Source organism: Phascolarctos cinereus, unplaced genomic scaffold, assembly GCF_003287225.1.
Source record: "Phascolarctos cinereus isolate Bilbo 61053 unplaced genomic scaffold, phaCin_HiC Scaffold_9;HRSCAF=440, whole genome shotgun sequence".
Lineage (NCBI taxonomy): Eukaryota > Metazoa > Chordata > Mammalia > Diprotodontia > Phascolarctidae > Phascolarctos > Phascolarctos cinereus.
The window spans coordinates 47,788,058-47,811,045 of record NW_027556402.1 but is presented as its reverse complement, the minus strand read 5'-3'; the positions used below and the strand labels follow the sequence as shown (position 1 = coordinate 47,811,045).

Below are 22,988 nucleotides of genomic sequence, written 5' to 3'. Positions count from 1 at the left end.
TGTATTAGGTACAGACAACCCATAGGATGACATGTATGTGTATGTGTGTGTATATGTATGTATGTGTATACACATATAACATACAGATAAAATGTATTAGGTACAGATCATCCATAGGATTAGCTGTTTATTTTATCATGCCCATACATACGCTTCTTGAAAGAAGAAATTAATATGGTTGTATATATTCTTTGGGTTGTCTGTACGTAATACATTTTATTTGTTTATATATATATATATATATGCATATTATATACATGCATTTTATGTTTATGTATTACATTATTCAAATACATATATATCATATACATGAAATTTATATTTGGATATACATTTTTACATAGGCTATATGAAAAATACAGGGATATATGTAGGTGTGTGTATACACACACACACATACATTACACACATATATACATACATTCACACACACACGCACATACATACATACATGCCATGATGAAAATGAGTGTTGGAAGAGAAGTTGCTTTGGCCCACGGTCCAAAATTTGTGAACTGCTAGATTAGAAAATGGGAAGATCAAAACCAGAGGAAAGCTTCCTAGAGGAGGCATAGGCCTTTACTATTTAAAAAAGGGAAGGGACATGGTTGGTGTGATAGGCATTCAAAAGGAAGGGTGTTTCATAAATACAGAACATGCCTTGGATAAAGTCAAGAAGTTAAATTGATAGAAGAAGAAAATCAGTAGGGCTAGTTTAAATTGTAATGAGTTTTGAAAACAGACCAGTCAGAAGTTCATATTTAATTTCTAGGTCAATGGAAAGAGTAGCAGCAATGGAGTGAGTTGGGCAATACAGCAAGGCATGGAAAATTACTTAAGCAGCAAGCAGAAATTTTGGGGAGAGGTTAGGAGACTAGCTAAGATGGATTTTTAGAAGAATCCAGGTTCAAATAAATAAGTAGGACCCTAACTAGGGGCTTAAAAATAGAAACTAAAAAGAATGGTTAAATGCACATCATGTTTCAGGATAAAAAAATGTAGACCTTGAGGCTGAAAACTTAGGGAACACAGGAAAGACAGACAACTTTGGACTTGGGAAACAATCTGTTATCCAGAGATAAAGTTACTCAATATCAATAAAATGACATTTACCTGGCAACGGAAATGATTGTTAGCTTAGAAAACAATAGAGTGTCATAAATAAACCATATTTCAGAAAGTTTCAAGACATCCAATTAAGTAGAGACCTAGAGAAAATAGGAGAGCTGGGTACTGGATGGAGGGATAAAGAGATAAAGATTAGGCTCAAGAGCATAGAGAGGAGACCAAAGACATTAAATGACCAGTAGTTGAGAGGATGCTGTGGGTATGACTTACGCAGATTTTTTGCAAAGCTCTTAATGGAGCATCTTCAACTATTCTTGTGGAGTAATATAGATGAAAGGATAACACCATCAGAACCAGCTGGATTCAGACCTAGTTGGCTGGTTGGTTTCAAAGTTCCATTGTTAATGGTTCATTATCAGTAGGGCATCTTCAATGGTGTACGTCAAGCACGTGGACTGCTTAACATTTTTATCCATGACTTGGATGAGGGCACAGAGGGCATGCCCATCAAATGTGCAAATGGAACCAAGTTGGGAGGGATTACTAACATACTGGATGTCAGAGTCGGAATCCAAAAGGATCTGACAGGAAAACTGAGCTGAATCTAGGAAGATGAAATTCTGAAGGGAAAAAAGTAGCATTGAACTTGGGTACAAGAAAATCAACTTCACAAGTCCAGGATGAGGGAACAAGATGTTGTACATATGATGGGGATTGAAGGTTGTCAGGGTAGGGTGTGGTAGCTATTTGATCTTTGATCTTGCATTAGGAGGTCATGGCTTCAGAAATAGGGAAGCAATAATTCCATTGTCCTCTGCCCTTGTCAGTGGTCATCTGGAACAGGGGTGGGGAATCTGCAGTTTCAAGGCCACATGTGGCCTTCTAGGTCCTTGGGTATGGCCTTTTGACTGAATCCAAGTTTTACAGAACAAATCCTTTTATTAAGAGAATTTGCCCTGTGAAGTTTGGATTCACAGGGCCACACTTGAGGACCTAGTGGAGGCCACAGGTTCCCCACTCCGATCTAGAATATTATGCTCAGTTCTACGCACCACAGTTTAAGATGGACATTGACAAGCTGGAGAATGTCCATGAGGGCAGTCAGGATGGGGAAGGGCTAAGAATCCATGTCATATAAGGATATGTTGAAGGAATGAGGAATATTTAGCCTAGTGAAGACAGCAGAAGGAAACATTACCAGGCTTAAAGTATTTGAATGGAAGCCATATGGAAGCACTAATTTTTTCTGTTTGGCCCTAGAGAAGGGAACCAGGAGCTATATGAAGAAATTACAAAGATGGGTCCTAAGAAATGGAGCTGTCCAAAAGCAGAAGGGACTGTCTTTGGAGGTAGTAGATAGATTTCCCCTTCTTAGAGATATGGATAGCTCACTTGTTGGGTACATCATATTGGGGGGTTCCTTTTGTCTAGGAGTTGGACCAGATGATCCCTTCTAACTCTCAAATTCTGTGATACAGTGGATAACAACTAAATATGACCAAATCAATAAGATGTAATTTAATAGGAGTAAATGTAAAGTTCTACAGATGGGTTAAAAAATCAGCTTCACAAAGACAGAATGGGGGAGGTGACTAAAAAAACAGTTTATATGAAAGATGTAGAATTTTAGTCAAATGTGAGCTAAAAAGTGAGTCAACAGTATGACATAAGAATTAAAAAAACTCAATGCCATTTTAGCCTTCTTCATTAAGAAAAGCACGGCATCTAGAATTAGGGATGTTATAGTATTCTACTCAGGTAGGACTGATGGGAATGGGATCTGAACCCCTAAAAGGAAAAGACCATGTGTTTGGGATCTGGACCTCAAAAAGGAGATGGTCCTGGACTTTCCCACAAGCCCCAGGTCCCTGGCATTCGCCTGGGGCACCAGCCTTCAGAGTCCTTCTCTGTTACCTCCCAGTCTCCCAAGCTATTGGCCACTCCTTGACCTCTGTATATAAGTGTCCATCTTACCCCCATTAAATCACTCAGATTCCTTAAGAGTCTGGCACATTTATTAATACAAGTGTCACAAATGCTCAGATTCTTTAAGAGTCTGGCCCAGTTGCATTCTCATTATAAAGGCTCAGATTCCTAAATCTGGCCAGCAGGGCGAATTTTTAAAATCTTGCCCACCTCTACTGTTGTTTTAATAAATCTTGTCTTTGGCTGTATGAAGGCTTGGGTCAAATTCATTCAAGGTGACCTGCGTTGCTTACCCTTGAATTTTGGGGTCCCCAAATTAGTCCCAATGTCGTCCTCAACAGGACCACATCTATAGTGAGATATTCAGTTCTAGACACATTTTTGTGAGGACATTGACAAACTGGAGGACATTTAGAACAATGAGGGCCTGGAGACCATCCTATGTTGGACAAAATGGGGGGAGGTGTTTCGTCTAGAGAAGAAGCAGCTGGGGGGAAGGAGTGAGATATCAGTCTTTTTAAATTCTTAAAGTATTGTGATATAGAAGAACTAAACTTATTTCTGCTTGGCTCCAGAGGCCATAAATAGGGAGAAGTTTCACAGAAGCCATTATTCTGACTCAAGGAAAACCTTTCTGGAAATGAAAGCAGAATGGGATGCATTGAGAAATGATATTTTGTCAAATGGAAGCTAAATTCATTTGCCCACATGGAAGGAAATCTTCATTAAGATATGGTTGGATTGGGCAGCCCAAGATCCCTTCCAATTCTGAAATCTTATAATCCTTATAAAATTTAAAGGAGCTCTCTGTAGGGTGTTCCATCCCACATTTACATGATGGCTCCTTAAATTACACCATTAAAGCCAGGTCTTGAAGATTTGTTTGCTCTCTAAGAGATCTCCATTACAATGTAAATATTCCTTGGAAGGATAACATTTTAAGCTAGTTACTCTGTTAATTGACCACTGGAAAGAACTGGAGTAATACAGTTATGGTATATCAATCAGTCAATCGACTAGAATTTATTAAGGGCATATTATGTGCCAGGCACTGTGCTATGTGCTGGAGATACAAAGAAAGGTAAAAGACAGTCCCTGTTCTCAAGAAGCTCACAATCTAATGGGGGAGACATTTGTACATACAACTACGTACAAACAAGATGTTCTTAGGTCATTTTCAGTTGTGTCCAACTCTTCATGACCCCATTTGGGGTTTAGGGTTTTCTTGGCAAAGATACTGCAACGGTTTACCACTTCCTTCTCCAGTTCATTTTACAGATGAGTAAACTGAGGCAAACAGAGTTAAGTGACCTGCACAGGGTCCATAGCTAGTAAGTGTCTGAGGCCAGATTTGAACTTAGGAAAATGAATCTTCCTGATTGCAGGTCCAGCACTGTATCTACTATTCCACACAAGATAAACGGTGGATAATCTCAGAGCAAAGGCACTAAAGGTATACAGAATGGAAGAAAGGGGGAAGGGCAAGAAATTGGAGATCAGAGAACACCAAATAAATCACCAATTCAAATATTTTTGCCTAGGGCAAATCCTAATTAGGCACACTAGGAGAAGAGCAGGCCTCAGAGAAAAACAAACAAAACCATGAGTAGTGATTAGGAAGATCCAGTCCCTTCCCTGAAAGAATTCATATCCAAGTGGTACCCAAAAGAAATTGCCAGAAGACAGATCAAACCCACTTGAAGTAAAGCCTTGGAAACCACATAAAAATAAACTCGATGAATCAAAAGCATTTTTATATAATAGAAAGGGGAAGGGTAGCAGAATTAAGAAGTCACCAGCCAAACTTAATCAGGAAGCTCCTTTCCCCAAACTCTTGTTATAAATAGCCACCAACACAGAGATCAAAAGGAGGTAGGTACACAGGCTCTGTCCTCACAGTGTTCCCAATCAAAGAGGGGTATGTTATCATTATTTCCAGAACAATAATTTTTTTAAGTGCTCCTAAATTTGTTTTGCTTGACTACGCCTGTTACAAAGGTTTTATTTTCCTTTCTGTTTTTCTTTTTAGGAATGGGAGTGAGAAAAAACAAATCCTTAATTAAAAAATAATTCATTAAAAAAGGTAAAGTTTCCCCTCCTTTACCATCCTCAGGTCAGATATGTTTTGAGTTATGTTGGCTGGGATCTAGATTAGAATCATATCATGATAATTCCATTCAGGAGTTAAAATGGCCCATGTAGTCCCCTGATGTTCCTTCCTCTCCAGGGCAGAGCTCCATACACCAACATTATCAATTCTACCTATCAAGGTTAAGTGATTCAGAGCATGGGTCCTGTCCTCGTGACCAGTGCCATCCTGGGATTTAAGGATATTAAAAGATCAGGATGTACAAGGAGTCTCCAGAATACTCTGTAATCTGAATTTTCTATATGTGGGGTTTGTGTGGCTGTTGCGGGGAAGGGAGAAAAACAGGAGGGATGTATAGGTGTGGTCTGGGCCTATGATTTCATAGATTAGAAAACCATTCCTGAAAAAGCACCTTCTACCAATGAAGGTTGGCACCTTCTCTACAATTTAATCTTATAGATGGTTGCCTGACTACAGTGCAAGGTGAGGTCATCTGCCGAAGTAAAATAATTAAGATGTGTAAAAAGCAAGACGTGACCCCAGGTCTTCCTGACCCTGAGTTCAGCTGCCTATCCATTACCACAGACTGCCTCTCTGTATCTGGATGCTTGCTCCTTGAATCTTTTTTTGAATTCCCACGTATGTCAGATAATGAAAAGAATATTAGCTATGGAGTAGAAGGACCTGGGTTGAGATACTACCTCTGATGCTTACTACCTGTGTGACCTTAGATAAGTCATTGCATTTTTCTGGGTCTTAGTTTCCTCCTCTATAAAAGGAGTGGTAGTGGAAATAAATTATCTCCAAGGCCTCTTTCCAGCTCCAGATTTATGATCCTAAATTTTGTTAACCATTAAAGTTAATAGTACTTGCTAAATGGCCACACAGATTTTTATTAATAATTATTTAATTAACATATTATTTAACTGCTGTCACAATTATTTAATTTATTTTGTTATTTATTATTTGATGTTATTAAAATAAATTATATTAGTAATGTTAATATTATTGATGTTGGTATTACTATTATTAATAATGATGACATGAGAACAAAATAATAACCATAGTAGGAACCTGCTTAATTATATCTCTGGCAGGATGAAAATCATAGTAGTCAAATGTGCCTAGCACAATAATAAAAAACAGACTTGAGAGTAGGCCATTTGACATCCCCAATGCAAAACCACATAATTAATTAGTCTCTACTTTATCTGGATGGTTTGAGAGATAGAAGGGCATCTCTGGCTAGGATTCTGGCTTTGCTTCTTCTACTGCCATTTTATCAATGGAGCCAAGAGCAAATAATTTAATTCTTATCACTTACTCTAGAAAGAGGAAAACTTCCAAGAAAATATAAACTAGGTATTTGGTAAGTATCTGTTTAAGAAGGAATGTGTGTGTGTGTGTGTGTGTGTGTGTGTGTGTTATGTATCTCTAGTGCCTAGCCAGTGCTTCCGTTAGATTGGGAACTCCTTGAGGGCAAGAACTGTCTTTTGTCCTTCTATCCCCCCACCACTTAACACAGTGCCTGGCACACAGTAGGCATCTAATAAATGCTTGCTGAAGAACCAGGAGAACATTGTATATAGTTAGCAGCAACACTGTACAATGACCAACTTTGATAGACTTATCTCTTCTCAGCAATGCAATGATCTAAGACGATTCCAAAAGACTCATAATGGAAAATGCTACCCACATCCAGAGAAAGAACTATGGAGTCCAGATGTAGATGGAAGCATACTATTTTTCCTTTTTTGTTCTTGTTTTTTATTTTTCATGGTTTTTCCCTTTTGTTCTGATTTTTCTTCCACAACATGACTAATGTGGAAATATGTTTAATGTGATCGTACATGTATAGCCTATATCAGATTGCATGCTGTCTTGAGAAGGAGCGAGGGGAGGGAGAGGGGAAAATTTAGAACTCAAAATCTTATAAAAGTGAATGTTGAAAACCAAAAAAGAAAATGAAAAAGAAAAAGAAAAAGAAAAAAAAGAACAAAGGAAAAAAATGCTTGCTGAATGATTTGTATGGAATTTCTTTGGTTACCATGTGATTAGCACTCAATTATATCCTCTCTTATCTTGTTGACTCATTTCCTCCTACATATTAGTTTTGTCACCTGAATGACAAAGTTCTCTGCCCTCGCAGAAATTACAATGACATTAAATGTCCAGCATATGGGCATTCTATAAATATTTGTTGATAATTTAACTGATAGCTGCTCCTGGTAACATCCATTAAAGACCAATCATTTGTAAGGTATACTATATATAGTAGTTCACATTTAAATAGCACTTTATGTGCTATCAGCTTTAATCTTCACAACAAGGTGCTATTATTATCCCCATTGTACAGATGAGGAAATTGAGACTGAGATAGGTGAAGTGACTTGCCTAGGGTCACTCAGCCAGGAAATAGCTAAGGCTGGATGTGAACCGACTTTTCTTGACTCCAAACCCAGCCCTCTATCCACTGTACCACCTTGCTGCCTACTATAATAGTCCCTTTCAGTAATAGGTTAGACCAGATGGCCACTGAGATCTCTTCCAACTCTGTGATAAATCTCTTAAATGAATTAAAAGCTCACCATAGAGCCAGCCAGTGCCATATCAAAAAGTGGTTATGGAAAGTAGTCAATGTTGAACCCATTAAGCTTGGGACCACAAAAACTCAAAGAACACTTGAACCAATGAACTATAATAGCAAGAGGTCCCAGTGGGTCTTAGAGGCCAATTCTATGGAGTGATCTTTTCTGAGATGATTCTCTTCTCAGAAGGGATTTGTAGCTGGTGGTTATAAAATGTATGGATAACATGTTGATTTACAGATGTGTCTCACACTAACTGTAAGTATCCTGACAATAGTACTTCAAGGTTGTATAACAAATGATGCTGCTTTCCTTTTTATGAGGACACTTTGGAAGATTAACATCTGGAAGAACACATATGAACATGGAAATGTGATGCAAGCTTTAATTTTAGGCATCTTTCAATTCAATGAATATTTTTAAAATTTTATTTTTAATAGTATTTTTCCCTAATTACTCACATGTAAAGACAATTTTTAGTATTCATTTTAAAAAAACATTTTTTGAGTTCCAAAGTTTCTCCCTCCCTTCTTCACCTCCCCAAGATGATAAGCAATTTGATAAAGATTATATATATGCAATCATATAAAATCAAGGAATATTTTATTAAACCCCTAGTGGTACAAAGAAAGTTCTGGGAACACAAAGAAAGAGACCTTAAGGATGTTACATTTAGCTGTCAAGGGTGGTGAAGGAAGGAAAGAGAATATCACATACAGGTAATTCAAGAAAGAGAGCATACCCAACTAGCAAGCATAGAGAAGGCTTTATGGAAAAAGTGGTACCTGAGTTGAGCTTGGAAAAAAAATAAGGATTTCGAGAGACAGAGGTGAGGATGGAGTCCATTGCAGTCATTACAAACAGCTTGTGCCAATGCGTGGGGGCAACAGCTAGAGGGTAGGTTTGGGGAAAAACAACTAGAAGTCTAGTTTGGCTGGAGTAGAGGAAGTAAAGAGAGGCAATATGAAATATGGCTGAAAAGTAACCAGATTGTGCACGGTCTTAAATGCTGAGGGATTGTCTATGCTTTTGTTCTTTCAACCTATAAATACCCAACTGGTCCCCCAAACCTCCTCATTTACTAGAACACACCCTCATTTGGTGCTCTCCAATTAGAAAACACACACAGAGCACCCATTTGACTTTGTTTCTCTCTCTCTTTTTTTAAACTCTGATGTCCTTTCCATTCCTTAAATTAGTCCCAGCCAATGTTTAAATTCAATATGTACATTGTTTTAATTATAGGTGCTTTGGGCTTTCATGGTTCTGAAAGATTATAGCTTCTCTAAACCACACCTATATTTGGTCTGAAAGACTGGTGGCTTCTTTATAACAATCTCCACCTCAAACATCTGCTTAGGGTTCTGCAAAATTTGATGTGACGCTTAACCCGCTTGTCCGAAAAACCAGATGGGTTCGGTTTCTGTTTTACAAACTAAGAGGTCTCAGACAATTCAGAGTTCTTTGGAGACCTGACTGACTATAAATATTTGCAGTTACACCTAAAACATAGTTCATATCCATTGCCCCACAAAATTAGGGAGGTAAAAATAGGGAGAAGGAAAACAAATAGGCAGAAGGCTGTTTACAGTTAGCATCAAAAGAGGTATGACTCTATGAATAAAAATACACATTTTAGAAGAGCATTCCCAGCAATGTAAAAATAAACTAAAAAGCACACGTTTATGCTGCACACATTTAATACACGTAAGAGCTACTAAGAAAAACTGACCCAGGGTTATGGTAAACTTGAGGTAGTTTGGGGTTACTTACTTTTGGTGCACATTGGAAGTGCATTCCAGGCACAGGTAGGGTAGTAACATACATGGTAATACAGCGATACAGGTATAAAGTGCCCATTATAAAAAAGAATCTCCGTCCCACTATTGACCTAAGAATGAGGAGGAGAGAGTGGGGAGAAAGCTAATTAACCACCAGCAGTTGGTTTTTTCATTCATAACAGCACTTCAAACAATACTTAACAGGAAGAGGGATAACTGAATTCAGGACTTTGGTAAATGGACCAAATTTTAAAAGGAAAAAAAAAAGTCACGTTTACAAGAGAATCCCAACAGGTGGGATTTGAACCCAGGTCTTAGGATTCCAGAATTCTTTCCAGATACATCACACATATCAAGCTGATCTCTTACCTGATTCACAGTAGGCAAGGAACATCTCACTAATGCTAGTCAGATAGATCACTTCCAGCAATCAAGTCTTCTCTTGGGAACACAGCAAAAGTATAACCAAGAGAAAGACACAAAGGAATTGACTAATGAACCAAGTTGATATTAAATAATTGGCCATGTAGGAAAATATGACATCTAATTTAAATTAGATTATAGGCAAGGATAATGGGAGGGGGCATATGCTCACATGTGCACACGTGTGCACGCGCACACAGACACAGAGAAATCATTGCCATGTCTTTCATGTGAATTAAACATTCTTCTCCTCTAAATATTACATTTTAAGTGAATTGAGTTTTAAAGACACTTCAAATGTTCCTAGCTAGTGCAGCCTATCAACCTGAAGGGAGGGAGAGTAATTGTTTTGTTCCTGGTGTTTTACTTAGGATTTCTGTGCTTTCTGAAGTTTTTCAAATTTCACTTCCTAATCAAGAAACATATCCTACCCCAGACCTCTTCTGTCTCATATCTAAATTAGAGAGCTCTGTCCTCACTTCACCATCCACATACTGATAGTTAGCCTTAGTTTTCACATTTTTAACCCAAGCTTTTATTTTTATTGTCAACACCTCTCTTTCTAGTTTTCCTATGGGGAAAGTAGCAGCCTCATTATGAACTGCTGCCCCAACGTTAAAGAAAAGAGGCAGTTTCGAGTAAGCAAAGAATCTGGAACTCAGCTCTTTCCACTCCTCTGAAATTCCTGTTGCTGGGATATGGGCAGGTGATTTTATACCTTTGGGGCTCATGGTTCTCCCTAGGAACCAAGTGGGATATGGATGCAACACCTCCACCCCCATCCCAAATCTCATTATTGGCCATATAGGGAAATATGACATTTAATTTAAATCAAATTATATAGATAAGGATAATGGGGAAGGGGCACAGAAAATGATTTTTCACTTCCATTAAATACACTGGCCAAGACTCTTACTAGTGAGTCTCTGGGCTAAAGGACATCATATGTACCTCTATCACAAACAGCCACATCGAAGACTGCTTTTTCTTGAACAATTTGATACTCACCTTTTAAAGGAATGTTAAAGAAACCTAAAATCATAGAGAAAGAAGAAACTGTCCATTTAGGCTAATGATTCTTAACGTAAGATCAGTGAACTTTTTTTTAAATATTTTGAAAAGTGTATTTCAATATAATTGATTTTCTTTATAATCCTGTGTATTTTATTTTACATATTTGAAACTTTAGTCTGAGTAGGGGTCTGTAGGTTTCAGCAGAATGCCATAGAAGGCTACACACAAAAGGTTAAGAACTCCCGATCAGGCCCAATCCTTTCATTTGATGGATTAGGAAAATAAAGCTTCTTCAGTGCAAAAACTGGACAATAAAATATTACACCCTGTTCCAGCTGAGGCATCCATTCATTCATTTGATTTGTACATGCAAGATATTATGCTTGGTGCACAGGGAAATACAAGGATACACAATTCCTACCTCCAAAGCTTACAATTTTCAGACCTTTTGTATCAGAGGTTGACATTGTCAAGATTGTTACTAATCAAGGGCAAAGAAATTCTGGTAAAGTAAGCAAAATGGCAAGCCTGGAACAGTGCTCGGCACACAGTAGGCATTTAAATGCTTGTAGATTTACATTATGGCAGATTTAATTATTTTTAAAGGCTAACTTAGTTGTGAGGACCCTTCATTATCATTAGATTGTATTCTACTTGAAGACATAGACTGTTGACTCTTTGTATCCTGAGGACTCAGGACAGTGCCTGGCACACAGTAGGTGTTTTATAAATGTTTATTGACCAATTCATTTTATATATATATAAAAACAAATACCAATTCCCTGTGACATAGGAGATGATGCAATATATTTTACGTGACATGTTGAATATACTGACCAAGCTCAAAAGTTATTTTGAGAAACTAAGTAGGGACATTCCAACAGAGTTACTAGGGACACAAACAGGGTGGTGTTCTCTACCACCTACTGTGGTCAAAGAAACTACTTGTTTATACTGAAGTATTTACTTCAAAGCTTTGCTTTTCTGGGCTTGCTTTTCCAGTATTAACATTTAATAGTGCTGAATTTGTCCTCGTGGTTACTTAATAAATGAAGGGGGTTGGGGGAGAGAAAGGCAATCCATTTTCTTCCCTGAACAAATCCCACTCCCAAATCCATCTACTGCTTTGGCTGGAAATGTCGTCTTGTCAAACTGTCTTCTATGTTTTCCTAACAAGTGAAGTAATTAAGCAGAAATTTTTTGTGATATGAGAATTTGCATGTCCCACATTCTGAATTTGGCTGCTCAAGAGGATACAGAAATTCACGGGGGAAGGGGAATTTGCCAACGACAACATCATACAAAGGAGGAAGGCACTAATGGCTCTCCTCATAAGTTCTACATTATATTATTCATGTGGGGACAGCAATCTGAGTGTCTGCTGAGAACTTTGCCAATGGTTGTAAAGATTTTTCTACCAATTATTTTTAACAGGATGTACTGGGACAACCCCTCCTTGCTTCTTCCCAGCCTAGTTTTTACCTTAAAATAGGGACTCTTAACCTGAGGTCCATAATGTGTCTTTTAAAAAATATATATTTTGATAATTGTCTTGTTTTTCAATCTAATTGGTTTCTTTTGTAATCTTATTTTATTTTATGCATTTAGACACATGATTCTGAGGAGAGTTCATAGGCTGTAGACAAAGGGGTCCAGGACACAAAAATGGAGAACTCTTGGTCTAGGACAACAGGGGTCTGCGGATGGATTTCAGGGGTCCATCAGCTCTTATTTGGGGGGAGGGGTGGAGTTACATTTTTATTTCACTAACCTGTCATTGAAATTTGGCTTTTCCTTCATTTGCGAATGTAGACAACAAACCATTATTCTCTGAAGGGGTCCATAGGTTTTACCAGACTGTCAAAGGGGTCCACAACAAGAACCTCTAATCTAAGACATAGGCTGATTTTCTTTCAACTCATTGACTGTGGTGAGTGATTAAAACAGTGGACTGGTCATTTAAATGTATGGCATTGGAGGAAAGGTTAGCAGAAATAGTTCTCTGATTTTATCTCCCAATTATAAATGTAAGTTTTCACTAAAATTAACAGCTGTTCTATTAGCCTTCAAAATTCATTTAAAGACTCAGGTGATGGGGCAGCTAGGTGGCACAGTGGATAGAGCACTGGCCCTGAAGTCAGGAGGACCTGAGTTCAAATCTGTCTCAGATCAAACACTTGACACTCACTAGCTGGGTGACCCTGGGCAAGTCACTTAACCCCAATTGCCTTAAAAAAAAAAACAACTCAGGTGATGAGAGTGTTTCAGGGTGTGGGTCAATAGTGTGGGAGGCTCTGGCAAGTAAGTCCCCTAGGCTTCCTCCCTCTTCCCAATTACACAGATTACACTACTTTTTTACATTGTTGTTGTTAACACATGAGTTTTTGTTCTTGTTTAGTTGTTTTCAGTCATGTCTTACTCTTCATGACCCCATTTGGGGTTTTCTTGGCAAAGATCCTTGAGCAGTTTGCCATTTCCTTCTCAAGCTCATTTTTACAGATGAGGAAACTGAGGCAAACAGGGTTAAGTGACTTTTGCCCAAGGTCACACAGCCAGTAAGTGTCTGAGATCAGATTTGTACTCAGGTCTCCCTGACTCCAGGCCTGGTGCTCTATTCACTGTGCCACCTAGCCGTCACAATACATGAGTACAAACAAATGGATGAATTTAACTATAGATAGGAAAACCTGTGGCCCGAGGAGAAGGCAGTATACAATCAAGCAAGCCCTGGGCAGGAAATCTGGACATTACTGCTACTGACCAGAGTGACCAGGTACAGATGAACCAGACTGATCTCTTCATCTGTAATATTGTTATACGAGAGCTCATATGTCTAGAAGGCACTTCAGAGAACATCTAGTCCAGTTACAGATGAGTAAACTGAGGCCCAGCTAAGTGAAGTCACTTGTTCAAGGTCACACAGGTAGTACTCAGAGGTGAGGTCTAAATCCAAGTCTTCTAACTCAGAGCTCTTCCACTGCCTTCCCAGACGACTGGACCATATCAGTTCTTTTTTTCTTTTTCTTTTTTTTTTTTGGCTAGGCAATGAAGTTAAGTGACTTGCCCAGGGTCACACAGTTAGTATGTGTTGTATGTCTAATGAGGCTGGATTTGAACTCAGGTCCTCCTGAATCCAGGGCCAGTGATCCATACACTGTGCCACCTAGCTGCCCCCATATCAGGAGTTCTTAACCCCTTTTTGTGACATAAACCATTCTCCCTTTCTTCCCCTTTCTGATAGTGTGGTGAAACCTATGGATGGACCCAATCTCAGAAATAATAGTTCTAAATAATTCAAGGAAATACTAAATTTCTGTGAGAGATTAGTGAAAATCAAGATGTCATTTTTTTCCTTTCATTTAATTTTACAGAACCTCCCCTTATCCCCCTGAAAAAGAGTCAATCCACAGACCCCAGGTTAAGAACTAGATAGAGATGGCAGCTAGGTGGCGCAGTGGATAGAGCACCGGCCCTGAAGTCAGGAGGACCTGAAGTCAGGAGGACCTGAGTTAAAATCTGGCCTCAGACCAAACACTTGACACTTATTAGCCGTGTGACCCTGGGCAAGTCACTTAACCCCAACTGCCTAAAAAAAAAAAGAACTAGATGGAGGGGTAGGTAGAATTGAATAAGACTAGATAGATGGACAGTCCTTTCTTTCTCTGTGCATAATTTTTTGATCTTTCCTTATGTTAAATAGCAAGCTGAGAATTCCAACATCCTAAGGGGTGGGGGTGGGGACAGGAAAGCATCCCCCCACAACACCAATTCCCCACAAAAGGCCACTTACACATAACAAGCAGACAACTGAAAAAGAGCAGCTTCAGGAGTCATGTATTCTATTAACTAAGAAGACGGGATAAGCTTAAAAATTGTTCAGAGACCACCACAAAATGAGTTTTATTTGTGAAATAAGTTGAAATAGCATCAGCATGGAGGAGCATCTGAACAGCAAGGTTAGGTATTGGGACATTGTCCTCTAGAATAAAGAGAACTTTAGATCTAAGAACCTGAAAGCCACAAGCATGACTGATGTGGAAGAGCTTTGTTGTTCTGAAATTATCTCGGGCTTTTTCTTTAAACTTAATTTCCCCTGGCTTTGCACTTCCTAATTGTATTCTCTCTAGGAGAACTTTCATGATTTTTCACAAGCCCTGGGTTATGGAAATTTTTCTAGGCCTGCCTTGTGTTTATTTTGATGTGATGCTCAAATCTTCTTCAAGAAAAGAATATGCTTATTTCGCTGTCTGCCACACAGTGATCTCAGTGGGAAGGGACTGTCATATCTGCCTGATTGTTCCTCTCTTCTCTCCGGGCTGGTAACAAGAGGAGAGGACAGGAGGGACACAGACAGCCCCTACTGCCCGAAGAATTAAAGATCTTCTGATAACCTCTCATTTTGGCAGCTGGAGGTGGATTACAAGGAAAAACAGACATATTCCCTACTGTATCTGCATCCCTGCTCTACCACATGTTAAAAGAGTGGCTCCAAAAACCAACTGCCAGAATGTTAAATTTGCCTAATTTCACTTCTTTAGTAATCCCGAGACAAGTCCATGAGGCCCATCTGCCCTTCAGAACCTAAATCACATTATCAGACGCTGTTTGTGAGGACTGCTTATCTGTCCTTGACTAACGGATCTGGCTGGGTTGGCAGAGGCAAACCGTAAAGAGGGCAGGGCCTCAAATCATGTGTGTGGCTAAGATAATGAACTTCTTGACCTGACCTTTTCCTTATCCCTCTGTAGCTAAAAACAGGAGATAACCATTCTCCATCAGCTGAATGCCATTTCTTCTAATTATCTCTTGAATGATTCTTCATATGAATTCTATGGCTTGGGTTTACCGGCTCTTCATAGTCCTTCCTTTTAAAAGAAATGGTTATTTGAAAAACTTCTGAATTACTGAGAGGCAGCACGAAGTAGTGAAGAGAGCTAGCCTCAGAGCCAGGAAGATCTGCATTCAAGTCCTGCCTCGGACACATGATGGCTGTAGGATTCCAAGCAAGTCACTTAATCTCTCAGTTCTCTAGACTATAAGGCACATAGAGGGTGATAATGTGCATTGCGAGAAGCTGTTCTCTAGATTAATGAAATCACAGATCCAGCCCCTTTCCTCTGCTTCAGGAATCTGGGCCAAGACTTCCTGGAAGATAATTTAAATTTCAAAGACATTCATGTTTGCATATCAACTAGCATGCCCCAAATGATGTATAAGAGGGATACTTACTTATATCTCAGAAACAGCCACTGGGTAATCCATAACCCAAATAATATCATCCCATTTATTTCTGATACAGAAAATGCCCATTTCACTCGATCAATGTAATCGAAGAACTTGTCCGGTAGTGGAGGGCTGAGCTCCTTGGGAGGCACCCTCTCATGTACAACTGTGATCATGACGGTCGTCAAGATTAGGTTGAATAGGGCATAGACAAAAGCAATGCCCGTTTTCCACCATTCTAGGGGAAATTTGTTCCTTGCTTCAGCGGGCATAGAAATTTGAATATAGTCCGGGTACTTTTTGGCACCCTTTCGCAAGCCATTGGACAGACTCTTGGGTTTGCCACTGCCATTTTTATTGTCTTCATCAGTAGGTTCAGTAGGTCTTGTGTAACTATTTGCAGGGTCATTGGTTTGATTTTCCATATGTTCTTCAAGTTTTGCTGTCTCTATGACATCCATTGCCCTTGACCTTCACCCAAACAAGGAAGTGGTAGTAACTTTTAATTCTCCTCAATTTCTGCCCTATTCCTTTTTCTTTGATCTCTGCACTTCTAAGATGACCATACACTTGCTTATGGCTGACTTTGTTTTCTAATACAACAAGGAGATGTTAGTCATCTGATTTTTTTTTCTTTTCATCCAGGATCCACTGTCGATGCCCCAATTTCAGGAAAAGAAACCAAATCCTTTACTCCAAGAGCTATTAATATCCCATCTGCAAAACAAAAGCAAAGACTACAGTCAGAAACTATACCCATCTGACAATTCAGATTTAAAATATCATCAGAATAAGGAAACAAATACCAAGCCAGTCACTTACGATAACATCAACTGTTAGAAAAGTTATTTATAACCTATAGAAATATCTTGGAATTATAATCCTTCTCTGGTTTGATATCAATACAATGAGAATAGTCTAGCAATCAATTTGCTGTCCTTCAAATAAAGGCGGAAACCAAATTCTCAAGCATTTTATCCCCAGTCAATACTACTGGTTGCTAACAATGAGGTCATAATAAGCCAGAACCTCCACAATAACCACATCACTAAGAAGACTTTTTTTCCTTTGTGCATAAAGAAAATACCAACATTTCCATTAAGGGAAATATATTCAGTAAACACATGTTACTTTGTTCATTCTCTAGAACTCTTTAATTTCTGGCTCCAAATTGGTACTTAATCAAAGGGCTTCTTTTAAGGTATTTAAAAACCAAATCATGGCATATTTTACTTGAAATAGTATTACTTATTAAAAAAAAAAACTTTTCATCCCAAGAGATCCAATCTATGCCAAAGGCAAGCAACAAGTCATAATAACAGTAATACAAAAAAGTCTATTCTCTTTCATTTGGTTACTAAGTAGAAATCACAAGCATCTCAACATATTGTAATTCACATCTAAAAACACTTGAGCTCAAAGTCACAGATACTTTTGGGGGGGGAAGGGAGGGAACACAACAATAACAATGGAAAAGACTCATATTTTAACTACCTTCTAAGTGCTGACTTACCCAAGGGTCTGTAAGAAAAGGACAAACTTCAGCCGACTGCTGCTTTAGAACCCATCAATGAGTGAAAATGTTTCACTGAGACCTGAAGCATCACTACCAGACCTCTTTTTTATACTGGCTAACATCACTGCCCCTTTATTCAGGAAAAGGGTTTTTGGTCATGATCCGCAGCCCTCACAAAAACCTGTAATTATTCCCCACCCTGAACATTTATACACTGTAAGCAGAATGCTTGTTCACATCTAAGGTTTCCCAAAGGCTATCCCTATCTGTGCCTGTCTGGAAATAGAAGAAGGAATCTTGAGTGATGACAGCTAGCCTTCTTGTTAATGGAGGAGAAAAAAAAAGGGTGTGTTTTGAAACCAGTATATTCAATGTGTATTAGCAGGGCTTTTTTGAAGTACTGGAGAAAATCAAATAAGGATTAGACTCAGTAAATGAATTAGTGTAAGATGTGAATCTTACATCTTCTACAGTCTAGCTGGGGAGATAGCATTAACACACATAATGAGAAAATGATAAGTTAAACCATGGGGCAGCTAGGTGCCACAGTGGATAGAGCACCAGCCCTGAGGACCCAAGTTCAAATCTGGCCTCAGACACTTACTAGCTGTGTGACCCTGGGCAAGTCACTTAATCCAGACTCAAAGAAAATGAAAGTTAAACCATGTGGTTTGGAATAGTGAAAGACTGATATGGGTTGTTAAAATTTGGAAAGTTTTCATGAAGGAAATAGGACTTGGGCTAGCACTTGAAGGATAACTGTTCACTGCATCGATGAATCATTGGTTTTAAAGGATCACTAAGAATTCGGTAGATGGGAAGGAAGTGGGGAGAAGGGAGGCAGAGGATTCTATGAGGTGAAAACAGCACTGAGTAAAGGCACTGAGCTAACACTAACTACAACCCATTTAGAGGAGCACATAAGCGTAGTAACTCCCATTTATACAAGCACCTTAAGGTTTGACAAGCCCTCTTACATACATTTTCTAATGTAATCCTCACAGTGCCTGTGTGGAGGGGCTGTTATCCCCATTTTACAGAAGAGAAAAATGAGGCTCAGAAAGGCTGCCCAGTGGTCACAACACAAGTTAATATCTGAGGCAGGACTGCAATGCAGACTTCCTTGAGTCTAGGACTCTATCCTGAGATTGCTTCTAGGGCGGAGCAGTAGGAAATCATTGGACCATCAGGATGGGTAATGAAAGACCCTGAAGTCCAGGCAGAGAAGTTTAGAAATGATATAGCATATTACTAGCTGTGTGACCCTGGGCAAGTCACTTAACCCATTGCCTAGCCCCCCCAAAAAAAGAAATGGTGCAGCATAGGACTAAGCAAACTATGGTCTGTCTGCTGTTTGCTTGTTATTCAGGACTCCAGCCAGCTAAGAATGTATTTTATTGTATTAAACACAAAACAAAACAAAAAAGGCTACAGGGATTTTGCCTTTGGAGGATATAGTTTGCCTGAATTATAGCAGGAAATAGGGAGCCTGTCTCAGGTTACAGAACAGAGTAATGACATGAAGAAAGAAATGTTTTGTAAGACTAGTTGGGCAGTGCTATGGGGGGGAGAGAGAAAAAGACTGGGACCTCAGGTGACCAGCTAGCAGATTCCCAGTTTCTTTTTCTTGTTCTCTTGCAAGAATGGAGGGAGGGGTGTTGAGGGAGACCCTATTGGGTTTGGCAATTAGGAAGATACTGGTGGCCTGCAAGGTTGCTATTTCAGTGAAGTAGGAAGGTTAGGAGTCAGAATATTCTGTACAGATTGAAGACAAAGGGAGTGAATACAGGCTACTCTTTCAAGAAAGTTGGTAATGAAAGGGAGGAGAGAGATGAGACAGTAGCTGAAGGGCATAGAAAGTTCAAAGGAAGGCTTTACTTTGTTTTGTTTTGTTTTGTAAGCTAGGGAATACATGAGTCTATTTGTAGGGTAGGAGAAAGGGTGTCATTAGGGAAACTCTGAAAGTAGGGGTATAGATGACGGAGGTAAGTCCTGAGGAAAGATGGAGGGGGAGGAGATCAAGGGCACAGGAAGAGTGGTGAAATCTGTCAAGAGACAAACTGAAATCAATCATTACCAAGTCCTTTCAATTCTACCTCTATATGACACCTCCCTCTTTCGTCCTCTCCTCTCTCCACCCACAGCCATCACTCTGACCTAGGTCCTTTGTTTCCACCCATTGGGACTATTACAATATCCTCCTTTTAGGCATTTTTCTCTTCCCTCTCTTCTTGTTCTAATCTGTTCTTCATATCACTGCTGAAATAAGCTCACTTATACCTATATCTGGCCATATACAGTGTACATAACATCTGACACATGTGTGTCACTGCTTTCCTCAGCTTCAGATTCCTTGTATGGCATTCAAGGACCTCTACAATCAGGTGACACCCCTCCCTCCTTCTCCCTAACCCTTCAAAGCTTACCTGACCGGACTACCTTTTTAGCACTACATTCAAACTGGCCAGCTCTCATTGATCATACAATTTAAAGCTGTGAGGGACTTTAGAGGCTCTGTCCCACAAATTTACAACACACGCTCATACCTCTGTGTGAACTCCTTCCCCATCTTTATGGGTTAAATTCCTCCCTGGTGTTTAGAGCCCAACTCCTCCATGAAAAGCTTTTTCTTATCTTCTTGGTCACAGTAACAACCTTGCCCCCTTCAGACCTTACATAATACTTCGTTCTACAGACTTCTAATACTAGTATCACACAATGCTATGTCTAGATAAGATAATCAACCTCTCTGGACCTCACTTTCCTCTCAAAATGAGGATGTTAGAATAGATGACCTCTAATATCCCTTCAAACTCAAAATCTGTTTGACCTATGGTACTGTCCTCCTCCAGGCTGGCTGCAGGGGGGAAGAATCTTTAAGCCTACTGGAGCTGTCCAAGACTACATGCTGCTAAATGGTAGTTGTCACAGAATTACTGAAGAATTGTTGGTGTCTTAGCATCTAGATAAGCACCACAAGGCTATGTCTTATCTTGTATCCTCTTCAGCACCTAGAATAGTCCTATGCACAAAGGAGTCACTTGAACTTGTTAAATGAATTAGTTGAGTGAGTTATCCTGGAGAAGGGGAAGTTGAGGCAGCTTATACTAGATGGCTTCAAGCTTCTCAATAAAGAGAGGTGCCAGTGGGCTTGAGCAAAGTGGAAATGGTCTGGACCAGGTGGTGTAGGTCTGCAATTAGTTGGTGCTATTGAATGACTCTCTGGCCATGTTAGGTGTTCCATAGCAAAAGAGGCAGCAGGTTGGGTGGAAACAATGCTGTTTTTGATGTCAGGGGACATGGGCCTGAATTCCAGCTCTGTTTGTTTGAGTTATAAAAAATCAATTAATTTCTACAGGTCTCAGTTTTCAAATATGACTGGAGTTGATGATCTTTAAGCGGCACAGTGGATAGAATACTGGGACTGAAATCAGGAACACTTTTCTAGAGTTCAAATCCGGCCTCAGACGCTTACTAGCTGTGTGACCCTGGGCAAGTCACTTAAGCTTGTTTGCCTCAGTTTCCTCATCTGTAAAATGAGCTGGAGAAGGACAGGGCAAGCCACTCCAGTATCTTTGCCAAAAAATCCCCAGGGAATTTGGGGTCACAAGGAGTCAGACACGACTAAGACAACTGAACAACAGCAAATTCCCTTCTCCTGTAAATCTACAATGTTTTAAATGCTCAACGCTGGATGGGTTACCTGGGGTTAAAGATGAACAGATGATCTGGGGGTGGGTAGGTGAGTGGATGACTATGGGGCCCCCAACTAGGCAGGGAAACTAATGAATCCAGGGCAAAGGTGACAGTGGGAGAAAAGAAGGGCTGAGGAATAATCATAAGGAGGATAGATGTAAGTTTAGTATGAGTGACAAAGCAGGAAGGATGAGGAGACAAGAGATCAGTAGTGGAATATGAGCTCTTTGAGGACAAAGCAAATCTCAATAGGGTATTTTTATTTTTAGCACCTAGCACAGTACAGGCACACAGTAGGTACCTACTAAATGCTCACATGGTACAAAGAAGAGAGCATGGACAATTAAGTCAGAAGGCTTCAAGCCCACCTCTGATGCTCGTTACAAGTCACTTTATTTTTCACCTGTAAAATGAGGGGCTTGGCTACATAGCATTGGAAGTCCCTCCCAACTCTGGATCTATGAGCCTAGGAGTGATTATACTCAGAAAGAACCTCAAAGCCTTAGATCTCAGAGGTGGTCCAGTTCCAGAGGAAGTCAAATGCAGGTGGTTGTGGTAGGATATAAAAGAAAGTCATGAGAATTAAAGAGGTTGAGAAATTAAGAGCTCGGGAGTCCTGGGTCATCAATATATTGCCAAGGATGAGGATGAGGTAATGGAATAGGAATCATGAATGTGAGTCTGGTGCTAAAGTCAATACAGAAAGTGGACAGTAACCCAGAGGGCAGTAACATCCAAAATATCCTAGAGGACAGTGTCGTTGTTTGTCCTTTGTTCTTGAAGAGGACCATGGCATCATGGAGGTGACACCAAGACGTGCAAGTGAGTTGGATTTAAGTGAGGCAGGGCTGTGCAAGGTCACCAGCCTCAGGATGACTGGAGATGACCCTGGATGCAGTGACAAGGATGGGAGAGTCTAGTATAAATCAGATGAGAATTTCAATGGCAGAAAGGTTGTTGAGTAATCATGGCAGAAAAAAAATGATCTGGAAGTGGCACTGGGAACAGGGTACACCAACTTTTACTCTTAGCCTTATAAAGTAGAGGAAGGAATGGGAGGAGTGAAGGGAGTTTTGAAGAATGTTGTTTCCTCAAGGGAAATTCCAGGAAAAATGAACCAGTTTCCTATTCTATAAAACAGGAATAAAAGAGAGCAATATCCCCTGTGGGTTTTTTACTACTGGGATGATGTACCAATGACAGTAAAATAAAAATGATCAGTGCTCTGGATTAGAATAAGCAAGCTCTAAAAAAAAGTGGGGGATGGGGGTCCAGAACTAATAAAATAACTAAACGGATTGGCCTGGTATTCATTTCCTCCTGTTACCTTATTGGACTTACAAGTCTAGTCTAATTCTCTCAAGGCAACTTGATTAATGAGCTCAGGATCTGAGTTCTCCAAAGGTGGCGTCCTCTCCAACACTGTCATCCCTAGTCTGGTCTTATGTCACTGTTCTTATAATCTTCATTTTGGGGGCCATCTCCAGTCGTCCTGATCTATATCTCACCACTGGACCCAGATGGCTCTGGAGGAGAAAGTGAGGCTGGTGACCTTGCACAGCCCTGCCTCACTTAAACCCAATTCAATTGCAAGTCATGGCATCATCTTCCTGATGTCATGGTCCTCTTCCAGAACAAAGGACAAACAACAACAATCTTTGTTT

General features: G+C 39.7%; 1 protein-coding gene across 7 annotated transcripts in view; it reads right to left on the bottom strand.

The window, feature by feature from the left end:
* Positions 1-22,988, bottom strand: part of SGMS2 (sphingomyelin synthase 2) — a 112,984-nt gene that overhangs the window by 16,310 nt on the left and 73,686 nt on the right. For 6 of the 7 annotated variants that reach the window (XM_078149004.1, XM_078149002.1, XM_078149001.1 and 3 more), the window contains 2 exons: positions 16,119-16,829; positions 9,445-9,562 (listed from right to left, as the gene is read on the bottom strand). In XM_078149004.1, the coding sequence (XP_078005130.1) occupies positions 9,445-9,562; positions 16,119-16,573 (573 nt within the window). In that variant the 5' untranslated portion in view covers positions 16,574-16,829. Of the gene's footprint in view, positions 1-9,444; positions 9,563-16,118; positions 16,830-16,934; positions 17,059-22,988 lie in introns of those variants that run through there. The other variant, XM_021001375.2, reaches the window with a different exon arrangement.